The sequence below is a fragment of the Acomys minous genome (genome assembly GCF_964271855.1).
Source record: "Acomys minous genome assembly, chromosome: 2".
Classification (NCBI taxonomy): Eukaryota; Metazoa; Chordata; class Mammalia; order Rodentia; family Muridae; genus Acomys; species Acomys minous.
The window spans coordinates 78,937,378-78,961,614 of record NC_140484.1 but is presented as its reverse complement, the minus strand read 5'-3'; the positions used below and the strand labels follow the sequence as shown (position 1 = coordinate 78,961,614).

General features: G+C 43.0%; 1 protein-coding gene across 6 annotated transcripts in view; it reads right to left on the bottom strand.

The window, feature by feature from the left end:
- DNAH3 (dynein axonemal heavy chain 3) overlaps positions 1 to 24,237 on the bottom strand; it is a 175,475-nt gene that overhangs the window by 132,861 nt on the left and 18,377 nt on the right. For 5 of the 6 annotated variants that reach the window (XM_084772130.1, XM_084772128.1, XM_084772132.1 and 2 more), the window contains 11 exons: positions 23,039 to 23,234; positions 19,077 to 19,202; positions 18,093 to 18,288; positions 16,253 to 16,432; positions 14,668 to 14,804; positions 12,549 to 12,654; positions 12,186 to 12,364; positions 11,739 to 11,923; positions 10,504 to 10,627; positions 2,475 to 2,628; positions 1,627 to 1,771 (listed from right to left, as the gene is read on the bottom strand). In XM_084772130.1, the coding sequence (XP_084628256.1) occupies positions 1,627 to 1,771; positions 2,475 to 2,628; positions 10,504 to 10,627; positions 11,739 to 11,923; positions 12,186 to 12,364; positions 12,549 to 12,654; positions 14,668 to 14,804; positions 16,253 to 16,432; positions 18,093 to 18,288; positions 19,077 to 19,202; positions 23,039 to 23,234 (1,728 nt within the window). The remainder of the gene's footprint in view (positions 1 to 1,626; positions 1,772 to 2,474; positions 2,629 to 10,503; positions 10,628 to 11,738; positions 11,924 to 12,185; positions 12,365 to 12,548; positions 12,655 to 14,667; positions 14,805 to 16,252; positions 16,433 to 18,092; positions 18,289 to 19,076; positions 19,203 to 23,038; positions 23,235 to 24,237) is intronic. The other variant, XM_084772133.1, reaches the window with a different exon arrangement.

Here is a 24,237-nt window from a genome sequence, read left to right as displayed (position 1 = left end):
CAGCAGGGTGAGTACCAGCAGGCTAAGACAAGCCCATGTCTTCACCTCTCAACCACACAAGGGCCCCTCTTCACCTACAGGCTCAGGGTAGAGAGACTGACACAGAGAAGGGCTTCTCGTTCAGGAGAGATTTCCCTAGGGAGCAATAGCACAAGGAATTACACTTCTCAGGGCATACTTAGCTTCAGTGGCAATCATGAGAAAAATGCTTTAAAAAAAAAGATGAAAATGAGATAATATTTTAAACACTCAATCAGCAAACACAGTTTTAAAAGTTGCCTTTAGGTTTGTGGAGTATTAGAAACAATCACCTTCAGAAACTGCTAGAACAGTGGTTCTCAACCTGTGGGTCGTGACCCCTTTGGGGAATTGCACAACCCTTTTGCAGAGGCCACATGTCAGATATCCTACATCCCTTTATGTTATGATTCATAACAGTAGCAAAATTACAGTTAAATAGCAATGAAAATAATTATATGGTTAGGGGGGTCATCTCAACATGAGGAACTATATTAAAGAGTCTCACCATTAGGACGGTTGAGAGCCATTGTGCTGGAAGGATTGAATTAAGACATCACTTTTCTGGAGGACAATAATAAAAGCCATTTTCCTCCACAAAAGTAATTTTTAAAATCTTATTAATTTTTGCAATATGCCTTTTGGAGCCTAGCCATTTTATATTTTGGGATTTATCTTACAAAAATAGTGTAGAGGATAATAAGAGTGATACTGTACAAAACACACTACATACATACACATATGAATACACGTTTACACACATATACATAGGTACATATACACCTATACATACGTACATAACATGAAATTGTCAAAGAATAAAAAATGTTTTCAAAAAGAAAACAATCATAGTTGCCCAGAGAATTGCAGTGCAGATGTTCATCCAGCTGTGTTTGCTGCACTGAAAACCCTAGAAATGAATGTCAAGATCTCTGATTTCATCCTTTTAACACCCTGCACAGAGACGGCATCCAGGACCTATGAAAATCAACCGTTTCCCAGTAGAAATCCCTTCTCCAAACCCATCTCCCGAGACCCATTCTGACATACTCAACAGTAGCTAATAGCCTCACATGAATGGTTGCAGTCTACTCAAGTTGAAGAAGTTTTTCTCCCAGCAAATTTGTCACTTCTCTGTTCAATGTTACAAGGCCTCTCAAACTGCTAGAAGCAAAACTCTAAAAGCCACTCAGGGTTTTTCTTCCTTCCTTCTTGCCTTATGTGTCTCTTATGCTCTGCTGATTCTGCCCACACAGTGTCTTCCTAGACTCCAAAGCCCAGATTGAAGGTAGGCTTTAGATGTCCCCGACACTCCAGTCCATCTTAAAGCAGCACCACAGAGGAGCTGTTCTCAGTATCTCCCCTGTTTCTTGGAATCACCACCATGACAAAGGCCCTGGGTGCTGATCTGATTTAGACCCAGAAATAGGTCTCTTGCTCTTTGGCTCCTAATCTCTCCTTGTTATTAGGTCAAAAAATATAAACTGTGACTGTCTTCATCCAGAGTGTCAGAATCCAAAAAGCAAATCTGATTAATAGCTGGCTGCGCGGACCCACAACCCCTGCCCCCAATCCTCACTGGCCCAACAGGGTTAGAACGTCACATACCATTCATCCACTCCTCTGACTTGATGCTGAACTCGTAGGCCGTTACCCACAGCTGCTCATAGGGCACTTTGTTGACCATGAGGGTTTGCAGAAGAGGGAAGGAACTCTTTTCCTTCTCTAACAGCTCCTCTTCCTTGTTGATCAACTGTGAGGAAAAGAGGAGGCTGTCAGTTGGGCCAGTGGTTCTATTGAACCCTGGAAACCTACATGACAGATTCCTTAGCTCTGAGAAAGCCACATGGAGGAGGCAGATGCTCATTCAGTGGGGTCTACTTAGCGAGAAGGTCCTTCTGCTGCCCCTGAGGGCCATGGTACCATGGTACCACTGGAAACTGATAATTTGATAGTTTCTCTGTATCATCTTTGTTCCACATATACTATAGACCTGTCTTCATTTTCATAATTTCTACAGGAAATTTACTTGGTCATATGACTGTTTACCAGCCTTCTTGCATTAACTTGCCTTAAAGGTAAGAACTTCATTTTTTTTTAAACAATCTTAATTGACCATTGAAGAAAGTAACTTAATGGTTCCAAGTCTTTTTTTTTTCTCCCATGTTAAGTGGGGCTAGGGATAACAAACTCCAAAGGTTTGTCCCAGGCATTAAGATGGCTACTTTAATGTTACTTGGCATATAATGGGTATGCAACAGGTGTAAGCACTTACCTTGCAGTACTGTCTATGGGGACTTTAGGGCGTACAAACACCTGTTGAAATGTAGACAACATGAGGGGAAAGGTAGCTGAACTTACTCATGAGAGAATGGGCCAAGCAAACAGTGTCAATAAACTAAGAACCAGGATGACCAGACCTTAGGGTCCTAAGTGCCCCTCACAGGGTTCCAAACCTCAAATTCTGTCAGTGCCAGGTCTAGGTTCTTAGAGAGTTCATTAAGCTTTTCCACGTTGTTCTTCATTTCTTCTGTAGTCATCACTTCACGCTTCCTGAACATTTCCAGCTCTTTGCTGTAGCCTTCAAGTCTTGACTCAAATTCTGAGCACCTGAAAGCAAAGACAGCCCCGTCACGTTAGAATCTCCCATTTCCTGCTCTTTCTGAGTTATCATCCTGGGAAGGATTTCTTTCTTCTCTCTCTCTCTCTCTCTCTCTCTCTCTCTCTCTCTCTCTCTCTCTCTCTTTTTCTTTTTTTTTTATGAGTCCTGACTCTGTATCTATCTAAACACAAATGAAGAAGAAGAAGAAATAAAAAGAAAAGTTAAAGCACCCACAAGATAGGCTGCTATGATCCTACTGGTGGCATAAGCCTATAGATTTTTCCTATCTAGGTAAATACATGCTCAGATATGTATTTTCTTCATTGTTCATTCATTCCACCATTATATATTTATTATCAAAGCACAAAACATCCAAGAACTAGGCATCAGAAAAGTATCTGTGAAGTATGCTATCAATTTCTATATTCTCTTGTAACATGCATTTTTGTTGGGAAAAAAAATAAGCATGGATGGGTGGGTAGATGGATGGATGGATAGACCCCAGCTATATAGATGGATGAATAAATCCATAAAGATTGTTCTGAGAATTGCACATGCTCTAAGGAAAAGAAAACAGAGTAGAGTGAACAGACTGCCTTGTGTTATCCACTTTAGCTGCAGTGATTGGAGAGATTTTCCCAAATCTGTCTACTCCATCCATGTAATCAACAAATCTGGTCTCCATTTGTTTCTTTCTCTACCCAGTTTAGGTAGCTGATCTACTGTTTAATGGATAGGACCTAGAGCCAGAAGTACTTGGCTCAAATGTCTACTTTGCTACTTAATAGCTATGTGGTCTTTGGGCACATCACTTAAATACTCTATACTTCAATATGCATAAAGACAAAGTATGAACTTAATAGCAAAATTAGTATAACATCATTCAGAATTGAGCTTGGCTTATCACAATCATTGTATAAGCATTTGCTCTCATTGACTAGAATGTAAATCTATAAATTTTCCTCATTAATCCTACATTTTCCCAGCAGTTGCAGACTGTCTGGCATGCAGACAACAATCAATATTCATTGAATGAATGAGAGAGCTTGTCACCAAGAACAGCTCTAGTGACAGCCCATACATTTTGCTAATATATTAGGTACTTAATTCTATTGTGACAATTTTAAATGTTCTTTCTTTTTCCTAAGAACTCTTTAAGAGAGTTTCTTTTCAAGTGATGAGGTTTGGCTCTCGTCTCTAATTGTACATGTGGGAGACAGCCTCTGATATGATCCCTATCTCCTGGTTCATACACTGTATAATTGGCTCCCTTGAGTTTGGGCAAGATGTGGTAATTCACATCTTATAAACAAAATATGGCAAAGGGGGAGGCCTGTTCCCTCCAAGAAAGTTCTACTTCTTTTGCTCTCTCAGTCTCACTCTGAAAGAAATCAGCTCCCCTGTGGAGAGATTCATGTGGTGAGACATAGAGCCAAGGGCCAATGAGGTACTCAGCTACCCTACTAATAACTAAGGGAGCAAGGCCAGAATCGGATCTTCAGCCTGTGGGACTCTCAGACCAGCCCACAGCCTGGGTTAGCATTCTGACTTCACAGGAGATCTGATACTGGAGACATACAACCAGGCATACAGCTCATTGACTCTTGGAGTGTCCAGAGGAACTGTGAGATAAATCCTCATTGTATTAAGATGCTATGTTATGCCATAATAGAAATCTAGTATGTACTGTTACATAATTTCTGCTCCTTATAATTTTTTTTGAGACCTGAAACATGGCCAGTTATTAATGAGTATCTCTGGGCATTTAAGAACAGACATTCTATATTATGGGGTTTCTGATGTGCTGTTATGAATAGAAGCTCCTGGAAAGAGCCCCACCTCTCACTGAACCTCATCTGCAAAGCTGATTGAAATTTCAGTGATGGTGGAGAGGTTGAGATATTTCCGGTACCAAAGTCTAATTATAATTTCTCCTGGGCTATCTTTAGCTCTCTTGCTTACCTCTGTGTCTAATGTCCTTGTGACTAAACCTTTTGGAATGCATTAGCCTAGCAGACCACTAGCTACTGCCAACCACAATGCAAAGAATGATGTCAGCCTCTGGGCTGGCAGCATAGACTTCTCTGCTTTTCTGAAACTCCAGTGCCTAACGTTTCCCCCACTGTATGTATCCGAAAGGTACCTGCATTTATAACTTTCTTTGTTCTGCTACTGTGAAAGCTTCAACAGACTGTTACCACATGGGTACACAGAGTTTGGGGTAACCTGAATCTGTGTTCCCTAGCCATGGCACTCAGTTTTGGTTCTAGGATAAACTCCTTTTATCCTTTGTGTGGTAGGAGCTGTGTCTTCAAGTTGACATGATGTAAATGGAGAAAGAATGACAGACACGCCCTGCTGCTGAGTCAAGATTACTATTTATTCCATTATCTTTATATTCAAGTTACTCTTCTATCATGCACTAGGTCGTGTGATTTATATATAAGAATTGATGTCTCCTTTAATTTCCTTTTACCTATCTAAGTAACTATCTCTGATCCACTGATTCCTCCCATGCCCAAAGTGTTATTAGCCAAGTGGAAAGCTAGACAGTCCTCCAGCCAAGGGACATGTGACTTCATCCTCTTCCTAATCATCACAGCTCCTGTGGCCCCTTGGTCCTTCTTGGAATTCTTCCTCTTCACATGGTCTGGGTGGCAAATACCACAAGAAGAGTGGGGGGAGAAGTCACCATGCTTTGGGAAGTCCAGACAGACAGACAGACAATGAAGGCTGGAACGTTTACCACCTATAGCTGACCCTGATATCATGCTGGTGGATGATCACTAAGGCATAGTGGATAGGCAGGTACAGCTTATTATAGACTTGGGCCTGAAGCTACTTCTCCAGGAAATCCTCAATGTTCAGGTTCACACAGAATCCAGTTCTACCCTTCCTCACCCAGCACCCCAGTCCCCAGGAGTGGCTGAAGACAGACATTGTCCTCAGGAAGATGCCCTGGGGCCTTTCAGTCCAGTGTCAGTAGCTCCTGGGTAGCCTTGTGGGTCTTGACCAAGGTAAATTTGATATTCTGTGCCTCGCATTTGTTCCAGAGCTCATATTTGCCAATCAGCTTCAGTTTCTGATTGAGACGCAATTTCTCAAAAGGCCTCTGTGTGGGTTTTATTTTAAAAAAACTAGCATGATGGTTCTTACTAATATTATTTTACTGTGACTAACATTTCACTTTTCTTGTTTTATTTTAAGTTTCCATTTTCCTTTCTGTGTGGTATGCATGTGTGTTGGAACACATGTGCATGTACACATGTATATGTGCACTCAATGCATGTGGAAGCCAAGGCTGATATGAGGAATTATTCTTAGTTTGCTTTTCCACATTATTCATCAAAGCTCAGTTTCTTAATCAATCATAATCCAGACCTTGACAAGATAGCCAGCTTGCTCTGGAGATCCCCCCAAGGCTGAAATTGAAGATGGTTGCCACCTATACCCACCTGACATTGTACATAGCTTCTGGGGATCCAAATGTCAGCAAGCATTTTAAACACTGAGACATCTCTCCAGCCTCTGTATAAGTCTGTGTGTGTGTGTGTGTGTGTGTGTGTGTGTGTGTGTGTGTGTATGTGTGTGTGTGTGTGTGTGTGTGTGTGTGTATGTGTGTGTGTAAACTGTAGGTGCATGTAGGCATCAGAGGACAACATTCAAGAGTTGGTTCTCTCCTTTAACTCTGTGTTCTGGGGACTGAACTCAAGTCATTGTTTTGTGTGGAAAATGTTCATACCCACTGACCTATCTTGCCAGTCCATTTTTCACTCTATTACATATAATAGCCTTGGTTACAGACAGCTTAAGTTTCCCCTGATATCCATAAGAACAGAAACTATATTCATAGCAAGACTAAATGAAATTTTAAGACTTTGTGTGAAACAAAAAGTAGAAAAATACAGAGAAAGACATCTTAAAGGTACAACCAGAAAACTCTAGAGATGTTGCTAAACAACCCAGTTTCTTAAAAAAAAAATAATAAATTGAAAGTGAAAAAATAAGAGTTGAAGTGGGCTAGGAGACTTATAGAATAAATAAAAGAAATTGGAGAGACATAATAGAATGAAATGTTGTAGCCATTCATTATTCAGTTTCTTATAGAAGTAAATGGAATATAAAGAAAACATACAGGACCCTTTCTGGTCCCAGGTTAAAATCTTCAACAACTTTCTACTCTGGTTATAAAATGAAATGCACACATAGTAACATGACTTTAAGCATCCAATTCTCTGACTTTATGGCCTCTGCTAAGCATCCATCCTCCTAGGCAAGTCTTCCCACCAGGGAGCCATTGCCCATGCGGTCTAGGTTGGACCCAGCCGCTCTCTCTTTCTCCACATCTTCACTTAACTAGCTACTTCTCAAGTCTCTTCTGAAAGGAGCCCTCCTCTAACTTGCATCAGGCACAACCACAATGGTGGTCCCTGCTTGTGTTCTTCATAGAGCATCTGCACGTTCCCGCTCTGTCTTCCATCTTCCCTCCTGCCTGCCATTCACACAAGGGTGGGGACTCTGAGAAAGAAATGGCCATGGGAATCACAAAAGGCAAGAAGGGCAGATGCGACCCTGTCCTCCGCTTGATCATCTGAGCTGCTAGGGAGGCATCCTGCTTTAGTTTCTTCCAGTTTGACTCCTCTTCTCGGCTTTTGTTTGGTTTTGCTTTGTTATAAGCTGCTATTTTAGACTCTGGCAGGCATGAAAAGTATCCTAATTGTGAACAAATTCCCATCAGATCTGTGAGCGCCTGTCTCTTGAAAAGCAGAGTGCTATGTCTAAATCTGTAAGGCTTGGTGCAAACCCATTCCCTGAAGCATCTCTTCTTTTTCTAAAACACCAAAGGTAATCCACCACATTCTGTGATAGACAGTAGCTCACGCCTATGTGTTGTCTGTCGTCTGTACTGCAAATGACCACAAAAACTACCACAGAGTTGAACAAAATGGGAGGAGTGGGACAAAAGTAATAGTGCTGTCATCTACACAACTACAGCTGCAGCATACCTTTTTACATTACCAAATCTCATAAGAGAAAAGTCTCCTAAAAGTAGTTATGAATTTTCCTAGAGGACAACACTACACAGACTTGGTGGTTACACTAAAATATTACCATTATCATCCTTCATGATTTCACGTAACTGCTTAGCACATTATAATGTCTCTATTATGTTGTAGCATATATGTGTGTATATATATACACACATACATACACACATATGTGTGTGTGTGTGTATATATATATATATATATATATATATATATATATATATATATGAATTTCATGTGATAATAAATTCAGTAAACTAGTTTGAATAAATGAGCTGTCCTTGGAACTACTGGAGTTAAGTGAAAATAATAGAGGGATTTAATAGTAGTGATTGGCCACAATTCTGGTAGGAAATAGAATTCATTCTGAAGAACAAAGTACGTAGCCAGGTGATGATGGCAGATGCCTTTAATCCCAGAACTCAGGAGGAAGAGGTAGAGGCAGGCAGATTTCCAAGTGCAAGGCCAGCCTGGTCTACAGAGTGGGTTCCAGCACAGTCAGGGTTACACAAAAAAACTCTACCTTGAAAAAAAATAACAAAGTAAAAAAATTCAAAACTTGAATTAAAGACCCCTAACAGGAGTAATACAGGTAAGGGTTAAAGGAATTTATGCTTTGTGTCCTCAAAGTCTAGCATAGGATGTTTTAAATGCTGTTTCTCCATGGTTGACACTGTTTGGGGACAGAGTAGAACCTTTAGAAATCCAGCCCTAGCTGATGGAAGTAGGACAGACACTAGAGGTAACCACTGAAGGTTACAGCACAGCCCTGGCTCTTACCTTGTTCTCTCTGCTGCCTTGTCCATCATGACATAGACAGCTCCCATCACACATGTCTGCACTGTGTGAAATAAGCGGTTCTGCCACACTTCGCCCCAACTGACTTAAATCTTCTGAAACTGCATGCTAAAATCAACTTTTCTCCTCTTACATTGTTTCTGCCAGATGTTGTGGCCATAATGCAAAAGTAACCAATACAGACCACAAAACTAGTCAGGCAACGAGCTGCTAGCACGGAAGGGAAGCCATTACGTCCCTTGTGTCAGAGGTAACAATGAGGACTGGAAGAGCGAACACTGACATTCAGAGAGATGCTGATACTGGTGCTGGTGCCCAGGGCCACACAAGGTAAGGGAGAACAGAAAGCTCTTTAATCATGTTCCGGCCTTCTGCAGGACTCACCATTGCCAGAGCCCAGCCTGGATGCAACAGACAATGGAACCAGGGGCTGTAGACTGGCAGTAAGCCTCTCAGGCACTGGGAGGAGAATGCACAGCAGTGGTGGTGGTGGTGGTGGGAGAATGCTTGACACTGAACCCCAGAACTGATGTGAATTGGAAAATGAGGTCTGCTACCCTGGAGAGGAAACAAGACTGCTTCCACGGTAGATGAGCACATGGCTGTTGTTCAGCTTTCCTCACTCACGTTTGAGGTGGAACAATGGCAATCAGCATTTACCAAAGGAAACCAGATCCAGAGCGGCCTCCCTGAACCTCTGTGAGATGCCGGAACTCAGGCATGAGCTGATGGGTCCAGCTGAGCGTCCCTGCCCAGGGAGGAGAAACCCTGCCCTCCTCCCACACTGCATGTGGCGGCTACTGCTTCTCCCTGAACATGCACTGCCTCCCATCACACTTACACTTACAGTAATAATCTTTTCATCTTCTTAAAGGACAGGGTCTCCCTATGTAGCTCTGACTGTCCTGGGACTTACTGTGGAGAACAGGCTGGCCTCTAACTCACAGAGACCCTGCCTGTTTCTGCCTCCTGTGTACTGGATTAAAGGCCTGTGACACCACGTCCAGCTATTATAGTCATATTCCAACAGCACATCCACAGTGCTCTGGGAATTAGGAAGCATTTCTCGGCTGAAAGAGGTCACTGTTAAAGGAGGGGGAAGCATGCAGTTTTGCATGCACCTGATATGACGCAGTACAACCAGTACATCTCATTTCATCTTTTCCGCATGGTGAGGTAGACCCTAACGCATCCTGCTTTTTAGATGACAGAGGTGAAGCTCAAAGAAATGACAAAACATCTTGGATCTCTTCACCAGACTATCACCTGGCTTTGCTTTCTGGTTAGCCTTAAGTGCACAGGCCTGGGGATACCACATATATATATGCATGTGGGGCTATACTGAAATCCCTTGTATTGGTTGCTCAGTCGTTCTGAAAATCTAAACTGCATTGGAACATAATCTATGAACTTAAAAAGAAACCAGTCTGCCCAGCAAGCTAAGTTTTAGGACCTGGAAGACAGAATCTAGTTAGGTAGGGACAAGGCTTTAGGTAGAAAAAATATGCCTTCTCTTAGTTTTTCTATATTTCTCTGTTATAGGTTAAGGTACTAATTTCATAGTCAAATACACACCCATGTCTCAAGTAGAGTACATGACATAGTAAAAGTCCACAAATCTCTATGACATATGAAGGAACACACATTTTACAGCCACATTAGCACTGAGCAGGAGCAACTGCAGGACAGACTGTGGCTCAGGCCCCTGGCAAGCCTTTCTTCTCCCTGTCCTGTTATCTCCCAGCACCCAGTCTCCAGTTAAGGCTGACACGTCCACTCTTACCACTGTTATAACAGCCACTGTTTTTGCCTTTCTCTCTCTGCACCACTAAATCCCCATTGTCTGAACCAGGAAAGAGGGGTTTACTGCGTGAAGCAGCTTAGGGCGAACAGTCCTCATTTCTTTCTGACTTCAACATTGCCCCCACACCGTGGGCCATGGAGAGGGGCTCTAGAAAGAACAAGAAATCTCCAGACTGGGTGGTTGTTTAGAAAGCCTGGCCTTGAACCCAAAGTCACCCCAGGCTCTCCCTGTACCTTTTAATTAGGTCCATCTCCGCCTGATCCCTCTTGTTAAGGAGCAGATTTCGGCTGTTTTCAAAGACATCTTCTATCTGGTCAGGCCAGAGGAACAGGGTGCTGTTCAGTTTGATATCCTCTTCTGTAAAACAGAGAGTCTGCTGTAGGGTGCTGTTCAGGATGTGGGGAATCAACTCAGCAGGTAAACGGTCATCGGAAGTCCTACTTCTGAGGGGAGGTAGGAAACAAATGGATTCCTGGAGATGAAATGCTAGAGAACCAGTGTTCACTGGATGCTTACAAGAAACCACGCTAGTATGCAGATAGCGTTATTATCCTTACTTTTACAAACGGGAACCAAAGCAGTGAAGCCACGAGGTCCAAGGTTGCACTTCTCGATGATGGACTTCAAAGCCCAACCAACCCCAGAGGCTGAATCCTAACCACTCTGCCTGACTGGCTTCTGAAAAAAGAAGTGTAGGATGGAGTTGCTCTCCTGTACCTCTCACCACCTCATCCTGTCTTCAATAATGGCAGCAAGAGTTTCAGTGCCTTACTACCCATTTTGTCTTTGGCCATGGAAGATGTCCTTGTGGTCTCGGGAGGCCCACTGAGATCCACCGAGAGTCTAGCATGTCTCCATGGCGCAGTTCTGAGCTTATGAATGACTGCTTAGGCAATCATTGTGCATTTCCAGTCTCTTTCAATGCTCCCTCAATAACATAGCTTGGACCACGTAGTTCATAGGTATTTTTATCTGGGAAACGATTTGTGAAGAATAAGTATTTTCCCCTTATCTAGTCCTTATTTCAAAACTCCAACTTGATGCAAGAAAGCCTTTAAGGAGCCTCAAGGGCCTTGAATAATTTTTTCTTTTTAAAGTCCACAGAAACAGAACTGTAGTAAAGACAAATGAAACTATCAGTTTATCAAAAGATTATGGATTTTGACATAACTGCTTATGAACATAAGGTGTTAGATGCCAATACAGGACACTAAGAATCACAGGTCAGGCCTCTAGGTGTGTCTTCTTTTTGTCCAACAAGATTCCCTTTGGGTGATTCAGATTCTTGGGTATAAGAGTGTGAATTAGTGCCTCTAAGACATGGGGCATTTGGAAAGCAGCTTTTGGGATTGCTATGAACCGACTTTGTCCCAAGTTTTTATTCCTAAAATATGAATTCAGCACATTGTAATATTTTATATGCAAACACAAGCATGCACATGCACACGCATGGCATACATAGACTTACGGGGCAAGTCTGCATAATCCATCAGGAACTCAAGCCGCTCACTTGCATCTCTAAGTTGCCTCCTTAGTTTGAACACAGTGACATCACTGGATTTCCTTAAGAATTCGATGAGGGCCACAAGCTCTGAGGTGTTGGCAGGGATCTCACTGACTTTGTCAGCGATGGAGCTGTACTGATTACAAATGCTATGGAGAAAGATATGGTCATTATCCCCCCATCACCACCACCACCACCATGTGCACATCTGGGTTTGCATTAACATAGAGGCCTGAGGTTGATGTGGGAAATCATATTCCATTGCTTCTCTGCCTTCCCAGGCTGAAAATACAAGTAGGATAGCACACCCAGCTGGCTGAGGACCGAAACTCCAGTCTTCACATTGGTTTGGCAAGTGCTTAACCACTAAGCCACCTCCACAGCATGGTTCTTTCCTCAGTATTTTTATACCTGTTATTGGTGTCCCGGTTTACATCCACTTGATACTGAATCAGACGGTCTTTAAGGTTTTGAGCTCGCTCACAAAGATCATGATTTAGAGACATGGCATCAAGACAGAACATGGCCAAAGGCACAGTGATGTGCATGGATGCAATTTCATTTCGCCTCTTTTTTATTCTATTGATACTCTATAGAAAGAAGCACAGTTATAGTTCAATAGTTGGGTGAGCTCTACCCATTGCCCCCAGCCTCCCTCTAGGTCAAGCCTGGTCCAGTACCAAGCTTAGTGCTCATAACAATACATTGATCCCCCCAATGAATTGGCTGTAGCACATGTTACCAGGACACAGCACTCTAAGTGGAGTCTCCTACCATCACAAAGTCATCAATCTCATGGTTTTCCTTTAGGAACTCAGTGATGCCTTGCTCTGCCATGTTATCCAGCAAGTCGCCATACTTTTTGTATACATCTAAGTATCTTCCGTTTTCAAAAACATACAACAAAGCACACAAACACAGGCCAATAAGTTAGATGGTCAAGGGGACCACTGACATAGATAACAGCATTTAAAACAAGAACTGAAACCAAGAAAGAGCAATGAAAACATAACTGGAGATTCAGAATTTTAGCTTCTGATACCAATTTTGTGACTTTCTTGCTGCACAAATTTAGAGAAGATATTTAACTATGTGTTTTGTTTTAAGACCAGTGTTGTATTTTGGTTTTAAGGGGCTATAATAAACTATATTTTATAGACATTATGATAAACTTTGACTATAGTAAAATATGTAGAACAATTAATACTATGCTGAGTTAGAATAAATTTAAGAGCTCAAGCCATGAAAGGAAGGGCTTTCTTCTCTCCCTACAGCCCTACAGTGGCAAACGGACCCATGGAACCTCCAAACAAAATGAGAAATATATTTTATTATATTTTATTTTATTTTTTATTATTAATTTATTCTTGTTACATCTCAATGGTTATCCCCTCCCTTGTATCCTCCCATTCTTCCCTCCCTCCCATTTTCCCCTTACTCCCCTCCCCTATGACTGTTCCTGAGGGGGATTACCTCCCCCTCTATATGTTCATAGGGTATCAAGTCTCCTCTTGGTAACCTGCTGTCCTTCCTCTGAGTGCCATCAGGTCTCCCCCTCCAGGGGACATGGTCAAAGGTGAGGCACCAGAGTATGTGAGAAAGTAATATCCCACTCTCCTTATTTTATAAAAAATTATTGGCAAATTTGTGCCTTCCTTCTAACCCCAAAATTCTGTGCCTAGTTTTAAGATGAAAATTTGGAATCAAGTAATCTACGGCATATGAAAATAGGTTCCTCTGTTTTCAGGTCACATATAGGAATGGTTGGATAATTTTCTCCCAGTTGGAGGATACATCTAGGATGGATTGACTTAAAAGAGGTTTGCATTAACATAGGCGGTACTGAGTAAGTGTGCAGAGTGACTTGGTGGAACCCCAAGGTACACTTCCAAGAGACAGGCCACCCCACAGACACCCTGAGACTAAAGAGAAGCCACTGGTGTTTCTGTCAGTCTAGAAAGAAGCAAACATATAAGACCCGTGTCTTACACAGGGAAGCTCCCAAATAAAATGTACAGAAGGAGGGCTTCCATGAGACTCATTTTTATACAGATGAAATGATGTTCTCAAACAGAAGTGATTTTTGCCCTGCAGGAGGGCTTTGGCCACATCCAAAAACACTTGCAGTCATCACAGTGGGGCGGCTCCTTCTGGCATTTCCATGGGGACAGCTGGGGATTCTGTTATACATCCCACCATACACAAGGCAGTCCTGGCCCCACAACATAGAATTCTTCCCACTGAAGACGTGACAATACATTTGCATCCAATTCATACGGTGGCAAACTGTGAGTGATCAGTCATTTAGGGTGTGACTTCCAACCTGAAGATGCGTTTAGGGGAAGCATTCAGTGTTGAAAGGTGCCTTACACTGATGTGAGATACTGCCTGAGACCATTTGTGGGTTTCTCTCTGTGTGAGATGGTGCACACCTGCAATCCCGTTACTTAGGAGGCTGAGGCAGGAAGGCCATGATTCTGGGGTCAGGTTGAGCTACATAGTGAGAACCTGACTCAAAAACAAACAAAATACCTGAAAATACATTTACAGGTTTCATAACAGAAACATGAGTTTGTTGCCCCAGAGCTTGGGAAATATTATTTTTCTAAATTCCAGAAACGTCGACCTATATCTGGCCCTGTGGCCTTCTGAGGACAGAGCAGGATCTGCACCTGAATTTGAGCTCTGGCTTCCCTTTCCTACTTACTGCTGCCCAGTTACACTCTTCTGTTCATAAAATGAGGATAAGGTCAGACACAGTTGAGCACTGGCTATTGCTGTTACATGTGTGTCTCAGGTGTGTGGGGACAAGGGTTGCTTGAAGATAACCAAGAGCCAATGCTAAAAGTTTTCTAGCCAACTCGGTTATAAAACCAGGACAAAACAAACTTACTTGTGAGGTCCAACTTGATTTTTCTTAAACACCTCAAAAGTCTGATTTACAAAATCGGAAACAAGGTTTTCTTCAGGATCAACGGTTCCAAGAATCAGGCTATAGCCTTTCAGCTCTGGGAAGAGGATGGACTCCACCTGAGGAGCACATGTCAGTCACTCTGGGGCGTTGTCACACAGTTGCACAGATGCAAGAAAGCACAGGCATCGGACCCAGGCCCTTGCAGTGGCCTCACTTTCAGGGATGTGAACACTTGTGCTTTTACTTCACCTCCTCTTGGCTTGTGCTAGAAACACCCTGCCATCCCCTCTACCCCTCCTTACCCCTTTCTCCCTTCCACCCGCCACTTCTGGCTTGTTGTTCTTTCAACCTCTGCTTCTTTCAAGTGTCATAATCTAAGAGAACCCTGGGCTCCCAAGGGGTGTGGATTTCTGTGTTTAGTGTTCATGATCTGATCTTCTGCTTGGCATTCAGCATTCTTGCAATTAAATGACTATGTAATGAGTGGTTCTAGGTGACCCCTAGAGCATATATACCATAAGGGAATGATCATGTGTAAATGTTTGTGTGTTCATGTGTATGCTGGTATGTGCTCTTGAGTGCATGCATGTGTGTGTGTATGTGTGTCCCCTTTCCTATTCCATCCAACTCCAAGTGTGGTGCATGCCTGTGTGTGTGGAGGCCAGTGGTTGAAATCATGAGCATTCCTCATTATTCTCTCTCTTCCTTTTTGAGACAGGGTCCCTTTGCTGAATCTAGAACTTACTGATTCTGCTAGTCCAGCTGGCCAGCAAGCCCCAGTCCTGTCTCATCTATCCAGTACCAGGATTGTAGGCACCTGGCACCACACCTGCCTGCACATGGCTGCCAGTGGTTGCATTTAGGTCCTGATGCTTGTTTGAGAAACACCTTACTGAGAAAGCTACCTTCTCAACATTAAACTCAGCTTCAAGTGTGTGTGTGTGTGTGTGTGTGTGTGTGTGTGTGTAGAGAGAGAGAGAGAGAGAGAGAGAGAGAGAGAGAGAGAGAGAGAGACAGAGACAGAGACAGAGACAGAGAGAGAGAGACAGAGAGACAGAGACAGAGACAGAGAGAGAGATCTCATAGGTTTCTTCCCTAGACATGGGCCCTCTTGTCACATTGGCCACCCAAAGGCAACTGGAAAGATGTTAGGTCATGTGGACATCTTGCCTAGTAGATAAAGTTTACTTGTAATTCCACCCTGGAGAGGAAACTGAAGAGCTTGAGCCAGGAACTGAGGGGGCCTCTTCTCTCCCTACAACCCTACAGTGGCAAACAAACCCATGGAACCTCAAAACAAAATGAGAAATATATTTTGCAAAAAATGATTGGCAATTTTGTGTCAACTCATCTGCAATGAATTTTTAACCCATGTTGGATGCCTTGGGAATGATCTGTAACTTCTGAGGCAGAAAATTAAGAGGGACACAGGAGAGGTGAATTGAGGATGGATTCCAAAGTGAAACTGCCAAGCTGAATACCACATGGACTGTGATTGTGCAACTAGCCACTTGATTATTCAGTAAGAAACACATATAAGTGACTAATTAGGCAAATACTATACCTTGGGGATCCCATCGGAATTCTTAATAATTTCCAAGAAGGAATTCTTTATTAATTCCCAGCAGTCATCAAAAGTTGGGTTGAAAACAATAATCGGTTCATTCACTTCAAGATTAATTGTGATTAGTTGAGGTATAAAGAACTCCATCTCCTGGTAAGGCTCTTTAAAATCGTTTCCATCCTTTAGGAGACACAAGATATATCAGGGTACTGCTCTCCACCCACAGTGCTCACTGAGCACCAAGACAGGATGTCAGCATGTCAGGAGCTTATGTCTTCTCTAGTCCCCAAGGCCTTTCCACAGGACAGCTTATTTTAGTCAGCACTTCTTGCACTCTTAGTTTCTAAATCCTTCCTGTCCTTTGAAATGAACCCCAACTTTCAGAAGTGTCCATGATTCCTTCACTTGTGAATTTCCATATTTCTACTTCTTTCATTTTATTTTATCTTTCTCTTAGAACTTGCACCCTTTGCTTCTCTTGTCTGCTCTAAACTTGAGGGCAGTATCTATGTCTTATCTCTGTTTCAAAAATATCTAAAACAGTCATTAATACCTAGGAGGTGCTTAATAAAAACATATCAACTAAATCCAAAAGAATGAAAAGAGTGAATAGTTGTCTGTACACTGTAAATGACAACATCCTTGAGCACATGGTGCATTTCAGTCAAAATGTCACCTTCCCCACCACAGGAGTATTGATGAGGAGATACCCATGAGCCTTTGTGAAACCAAGCAACACAAGATCCCTTCCATACACTACAGTGCTCTGTGCGGTCCTCATAGGGCAGCTGTAAAGACTTGTCTAAGCAGTTGCCTTGAGAGCTTTTTAGGGCATCTAAGGAAAGATTGGAAGTGTATTAAACACTTAGAAATTTCTGATTTTTTTCCAAGTAAATATGTTATTTCTCTCTGTGTGAAATTTTGGAGTGAGATTTCATCCCACACATAGGATGGAGTAAAAGCTTTTATATTTTGTTTTGCTTTTTTCCCTGTCTGCCTCACAAAGTAGATGCGCACCATGGTTGCTATGGGATGGTCCTCTCAGAGTATCATTGCAGCCCAAATTAAGCAGCACTGGCTTTTATGTCTTGAGCAACTAACAGAGGTCTACTTCCCTGTGCCTCTACTTCCTGAGTTCCAGGATAAAAGGCACAAGCCACTGCTTTTACTTTATTCGGGAAAACACTTAGAATTTGATCTTTTTATAATCAGGGAATTAAAAAATATTCACTATACTTTTAAAGGTGAAATATGTATACAGCACGAGATTTCAAACATTCTTCCTTGAATCTTAGGCTGCTTAAATCTAGGGAAGCGTTATAATGCTTTGAAAACCAGGGCTTCGTGCATTACACTTTTACCTCTTCTTTACTGAAGCAGTTTTACAAAGCAGTTAACTAGACCCAACTAAGCCTTTTCTTCTTAGAGGTTCCCTCTCACAGACCAAAGAGCAAATCATGACCAGCAACAAAAATGTGTACATCATCTCCTAATTGTTAAGACAAAAGTGGAGAGCAAATGGCCTCAACTCCATTTTTGCACTAGAGAAGAAAACAAGTGGCCCTTCTCCGCACTAAGAGACATACATATTCCATCTTGTGTAATCATTCTTTAATTTTCTTAAGAAAATTTCCAGAGGAGATTTTTTTAAAGTCAACTTAGTAGTGGGTAATGGAATGAGAAAAGTTTGGTGTGCATTTAAAAAAGATCAGGTAATAGTCAGCAATGTGTGCTCAATTCAGCATGTCACCTTCTGGCCTGGCTCCCTGCTGAGGACATACATGAACTCTAACCATGCTGTCCTCCCTCAGGAGGACTGGGTGTGGACTCCCCTACATACCTTGTGTATCATGAAGAAGGCTACAAGGTCCTGGAGGGACTTAGTGACCATCTCTCTGAGTTGGAGTGACATGAAGGAGGCAACAGAAGCAAAATATTCCTCGATGATTCGAGAGGAATCGTAGTCGCTCTTGGGAGCGAAGTGGACCCAGTGCTCCTTCAGTGACATGAAAAGCTGGGCACAGGTGGGGATCCACCTACAGAGACAGGAGAACAGTCAAGTAGTCGCCTTTCTGAGTTCTCTGAACCTAGGAGGTTTCTAGAGCATACGCAGGTGTGACTACTTCCAGGGAGAATTAACTGAAGGGGAAGGATGTGGGCAACACAGCCCCACAGGCTGAACTAAGCAGCTCAGCTAACTGAGCAAGAGGAAGCCTCCAGCACACTCTCCCTCTCTGCTTCCTGGCCACTGTTTTGTGGGCTGTATGGCTCTCACAGACCCAACCCATCATGATGGACAGCAACCTTTGAGAGAGAGCACAAGCTGAAGTCTTTTCTTTCCGAAGTTGATTTTCTCTAGTATTTGTTACAGCAAAAGACAGCCTAATTTGACTTGGTAATTTCTATGGCTTGGGATATAGTCCTGTATGCATTTGCTAAAGGAAAAGAAGTTGCTCAATGTCCGAAAACTCCCTAACTTTGGACCTTGAAGCTATTTCATTTTGGGTCGTCTCAAACAAGTCATTTCAGTGCGTTTGTCTCATAGCACCAAGACTGAAGGGATCACAAGGAAGAAACAAATGAGAGTTGTGTCTCGACAAAGCATGGTTCTGAAAAGTTAGGGGGAATGTGGGAGTGAGGGGTAGAGAGGGCAGTTGGATATGGAGTTGCTAAAGGGTAGGCAAGCGACAGGGTCAGGACAAGAAGGTATCATAGGAAGTCAATAAGCCTCATGTCATTCCCAGGGGGATGTCAGCTCTCAGTCTGGGGAGGTTTCAATGTCCACAACGCTGGGCTGTAGCCCGGTTGTGGGGGAGATACTGACTTGTTGAGAAGAATCTGACGCGCTTCCAGGCAGTGCTTCTTTATCACCTCCTGGTACTCATTAGGCAGCAGGGGCAGCTTTCCAGCCAGTAAGTCCTCTGTTCGAACAAATCTGAGGTCTTTAAATCTGCCAAAAGGGAGGGAGCAATGCCACGGTGAAAGCCTAATCCATCCTGTGGGGCAAGTTCAAAGGACGTTTGTTCTCACATTTTGAATTTTTAAGCTAGAATAGCACCTCTTGGAATTAGTGATGCTGGGCAGTTTCAAGGAGTTTAGAGGATGGCTGGGGTGGGTAGAGAAGAGCAGAAAGTAATGAAAAGCCCCCCACCCCTCCATTATTTTTGCCCTCCAAAATAAAACATTGGCATTGGTTAACCAAGAGCACAGTTGTCCTGTGTCACTGCATGGGACAATGACAGAGGGTCACACAGTTTGTTCTGTGTGAATGGTGTGCCCTGGAGTTGAGGAACATGTGGGAAGAAACAGAACCCCCATGTTTATAGACCACTTCTGATTCTTCTCTGGTACAGCCTCGGAGGCAATTAAGCCCAAAGTTTCATTCACGGTGGCTTTGATGAAATGCTCTGGAACTCTCTTTCCCTCTCTTCTCTCTTCTCTCCTTCTCCCCTCTCTATGTATCCTTCATACACAGTGTGTGTGTGTGTGTGTGTGTGTGTGTGTGTGTGTAAGCCAAAGGTCAATCTTGGCTTTCTTTCCATGAATGGAATCTTGCTTTTTTAAAGACAGGCTCTTTTATTGGCCTGGAACTTACCAAATAGGCTAGGTTGGCTGTCAGCAAGCATCAGGGGGCTTCCTGTCTCTACCTCCCTATTCCTAGCATTGCAAGCATGTGCCTTCATGCTGGCTTTTTACATGGGAGCTGGGTGTGTACTTTGCTGACTAAGCCATCTTTCCAGCCTGGCTGCCTAGGATTTCTAATGAGTTAGGTTGTACTTTTCTCTCAACCCAGACTGCTCACCCCATGGGCAGGTTCACCATGTACCCCTTCCATGTCTGTACTTCCACCATGTAGACACTCTGAATATTTGCTGAATGAATGGATGACTCCTCATCCTTACTACATTGCTCCTTTCTCCCCTCCCATTTCACTGGACCCATGGATGCTCTGTCACTTGTCACACCCCACAAGGTCCATCATTTCTCTTTCCAGCATCCATCATTCTATAAATTGGTCTCTTAAGTCATGATTGTCTGTTACTACTCAACCCATATCTTTGCCCACCTCATCCCAGTACTTGCCTCTCAAGGTCATCATCTTGTCTTAATGATTCATCAGACACTTCCTTCTAAAATGTCACTGCCTTTAGGTGAAGGTAGTGCATTTAGCCTCCATTGTGTGCAAATGAACGCAAAGCACTTCTAGGGAAGGGTGGAACCCAAGGACCTCACTCTCCATACAGAGACCCAACACTGCCAGGGCTCGAGTCTCCACACAACTCATCTTTAATTGATCCCATCAAACTGCTCTCACTGGTGGGACTGGATTCTCTATATTTCTCTCAGACCAATCTCATACAGTCCCCAAATCCACAAACTTTACCAATCATGACGACATCTTAGGCTAGTTTTCTCCTCTTAGAAGTTTTAAAGTTGAATAGTTTGGGTCACACAGGAAAACCACTGTGTAATTTCCTTGACACATTTTTTCCCTTGTTGACTTTGTGCCCCTGATGTTTCTAATGAGCTGAAATGACTCATTAGCCTGACCTTTCAGTGAATGTACCTTGAGGAGCCCCTTAAAAAAAAATCACATTTTCTCCCCTCCCCCCAGAATAACAAATAGAATGGATAAACAAAATATAGTATAGCCAAAGTACAGATTATTATTCTGTTATAAAAAGAAATGCTGTTACTGACATTTGCTTCTCTTTGAGTAGCTGTTGAGAACATTGTATTTAATTTAGAAACCAGACACAAAAGACCATACATTATATGATTCAGTGTCTATCACACACCCAGAATCTGCAGATCTACCAAGACAAAGACGATTAGTGGTTGCAGGGGCGGGGGTGACAGAAGGGGTAGATTGGGTGTGAATGACAAAAATATCCTTTAATTAGATAGTGCTGAGGGTGGCATAAGCTTGTGAAGAACCTAAAAACTACTGCCAGTGTACTTTAACGGAGTAAGTGTGATTTGAATGAGAGCGTTCTCTGAAGATTCATGTAGTCAAACCCTTGCTCTCTAGTTGCTGGCAGTGTTTGGGGATGACACAGAATACTGAGGAGGCACGGCACTGCTGGAGGAAATACGTCACTGTGCTGGATAGTTTTATATCAACTTAGCACAAGGAAAAGTCGTCTGAGAGGAGGGAGCCTCAATTAAGATGATCTTCCATAAGATCCAGCTGTAGGGCATTTTCTTAATTAGTTATTGCTACGGGAAGGCCCAGGCCATTGTGGGTGGTGCCATCTCTGGAATGGTGGTCCAGGTTCTACAAGAAAGCAGGCTGACACAACCATGGGGAACAAGCCAGTAAGCAGCACCCTCCATGGCCTCTGTCTAAGCTCCTGTCTCCAGGATCCTGTCCCATTTGAGTTCCTGTGCTGACTTCCTTCAGGGATGAACAGTGATGTGGAGGTGTAAGCGGAATAAACCTTTTCTTCCCCATGTTGCTTTGGTTCACGGTGTTTCACCTCAGCAATAGAAACTCTAAGTAAGACAGTCACGGGGGACAGGCGTTGAGGGTTTCTAGCCTTACCCCACTCACTCTTCCCTCTGTCCCCTGTGTGGGGGCGAAATGTGATCCTGGTCGGGCTGCCATGCTTTCCTTGACTGCTGCCTGGTCTTCACTGCCATGTTAAACCCCATCGCCCTGGAACCACAAGCCCAGACTCATCCTTTCTTCCTTGAGTTGCTTTTAGTCCCGGCATCTATCACAGCAGCAGAACCGTACCTAATACAATGAGTTTTCCACTTGGTCTTTCATATCTGTGGGTACTGCATGCATCAATTCAACCAACAGTATGTGGGAAATATTCTGGGGGAAAAAAACTGCTTTTGTACTGAACAGGTACAGACTTTATTCTTGAAATTGTTTCTTAAACAATCCCTGGTAATAATTGCTTACATCGTACTTCCATTGTGCTAGACAGTATGATTGTTCTAGAAATGGTATTTAGTACCTGGGAAAGTATTAGACTGTATGAAAATATCAGAGTGTTTTTAATATAAGGGGCTTGAGAATTTTTGGACCATAGTATCCAGAATCCTAGAAACAATCTCTATATGCAAGAGTCAACCATGTATCTCAAGTTTTGAAATTTGAAAGGAAAAAAAAAGGGTCTCTCTCCATCTCATCTGGATTCCTAAAATTCTTGGAGTGAATATAATTATTGATAAATCCAGCTGGCAGATCATAGCTTGCCAACTGAACTCCACTAAGGAAAAACACGGAAAAAATAAAAATAAAAATAAAAAAAGGAAAAGAAAGGCAGATAAGCAAGCAAAAGAACTGTTCTTTGGGATGACATGTGCTATAATGAGGTAATGAATCAACTCCTCCTGGGTACTTCAATTTTATCAGGTGCTAAGTACTTGCATGTGCTGAGTTACCTCCTCCTCTTAACATCCCTATGAAGTAGAAATTCTTATTATTTCAAACTTAGAGACCAAGGGACCAAGGGCCAAAGATGGGAGGTAGCACGCCCATCTGCCTACAAAGCAGAGCTAAGACTTACACTGAATGGCTCAAAGTGTACGCTCTTACCCACCATGCTCCAGGGAGCATACAGGCAGGGAGAATGGATGTTCGGAATGCAAAGGGCTTCTTTACCTGCAGGTGGGCTCGTATTCACAACTCTCACACTTTCTGTCTAGGGTCTTGGTTAGGCCCACTCTGCTACAGAGCAAGAGCGGCTCTCGCTGTGCCACACTGAAGCGGTTCACTTACATGCTGAACAATAAAGAAAGGAAAGCAAAGGGCCAGGGGCCATGCCTTACTCTGAAAACCACAGTTCTTTGAGGTTGAACATCATGGGGTTCACCGTGTGCAAATGCTCCTCATTCCACTTCTTGGCGCTCAGGTAGGCGTTGTGCCAGGGCACGGGGGCCCGGATCACTCTGTGAGGAAACAGGCGAGGGATGCTCTCGATGAACAGCCTTCCCTTCTCCATTGGGTCCATGAGGATGTAATCCACTAGAGTGAAGAAAGAGAACATCCTATCAGGCACCGTCTTCTAACACCTTGTGCTCCTAGCTTTGTACACTCAAAATGGAAATGAGTCTCTGCCCATTTATAGCTGGAAATGCCTCCTCATTGGCCAGGTCAGGGGTACTCCATTAGGTGTGACTAAGTTGGGGAAGTACATTCTGTTGGCATATGTTGTTTTCTTTCTGAAGAGACTTCACTGGAAGGAGTGTGACCTCACAGTGTAGAGTAATCGGATTCTGAGGGTGAGTCCTACTTTTCTTGTGACAGTGCATTAATGTTTGCCGGTACTCCATTAGTGACTAATTGACTTCTCTAGCCAAGATAATTTACACACAAATATAAATCAATACAGTAAGTAGTACCAGATACTTATAAATGGAAATTCAGACATCAGATGCATTTTGATAGGGAAGAAAGATTGATGAAATCGTTGCTGGGTCACAATTATGTTGCACCGTGAATAATAATGGGGTTGGGAGGATGTTATGTAGAGAGGTAACGTGTCAGTCTGCTCAAGGAGCTGGGAGCTGTGCTTTGGCAGGAACATTAGGTACAAGTGGTGATGCTGATGGTTGATGGCTGGAGAAGCAAGTTGGAGTTAGAAGCAAAAGGCCTTACATGCTTATTCCTAGCAATGTGTTCTGTGTAACAACAGACAACCATTACACTGACTTGTTAGACAGTTAGGGAAACAGAAATAGCTAGACATTTTGGTAAGGGTGTAATAACGATGCAGAAAAAATAACAGTCTACCCTCCGCCTTCTCTCTCATATCCCCTGTCATCAAATGCTCCCCAATGTGACCTGTTGTATGCACAAGGCACCAGGCTCAGGATGGAGAGGAGCAAGAAGAAGTGATATGCGCATCACTACCCAAAAGTTAATGGTCTAAAAAGAAGCCCAAAGCTTCAGATATGAGAGGATAACAGCAGAGAAGCAAGGGCAGAACAGGACATGTAAAGCAGGATGAGCTGAAATCAGAGGTGCC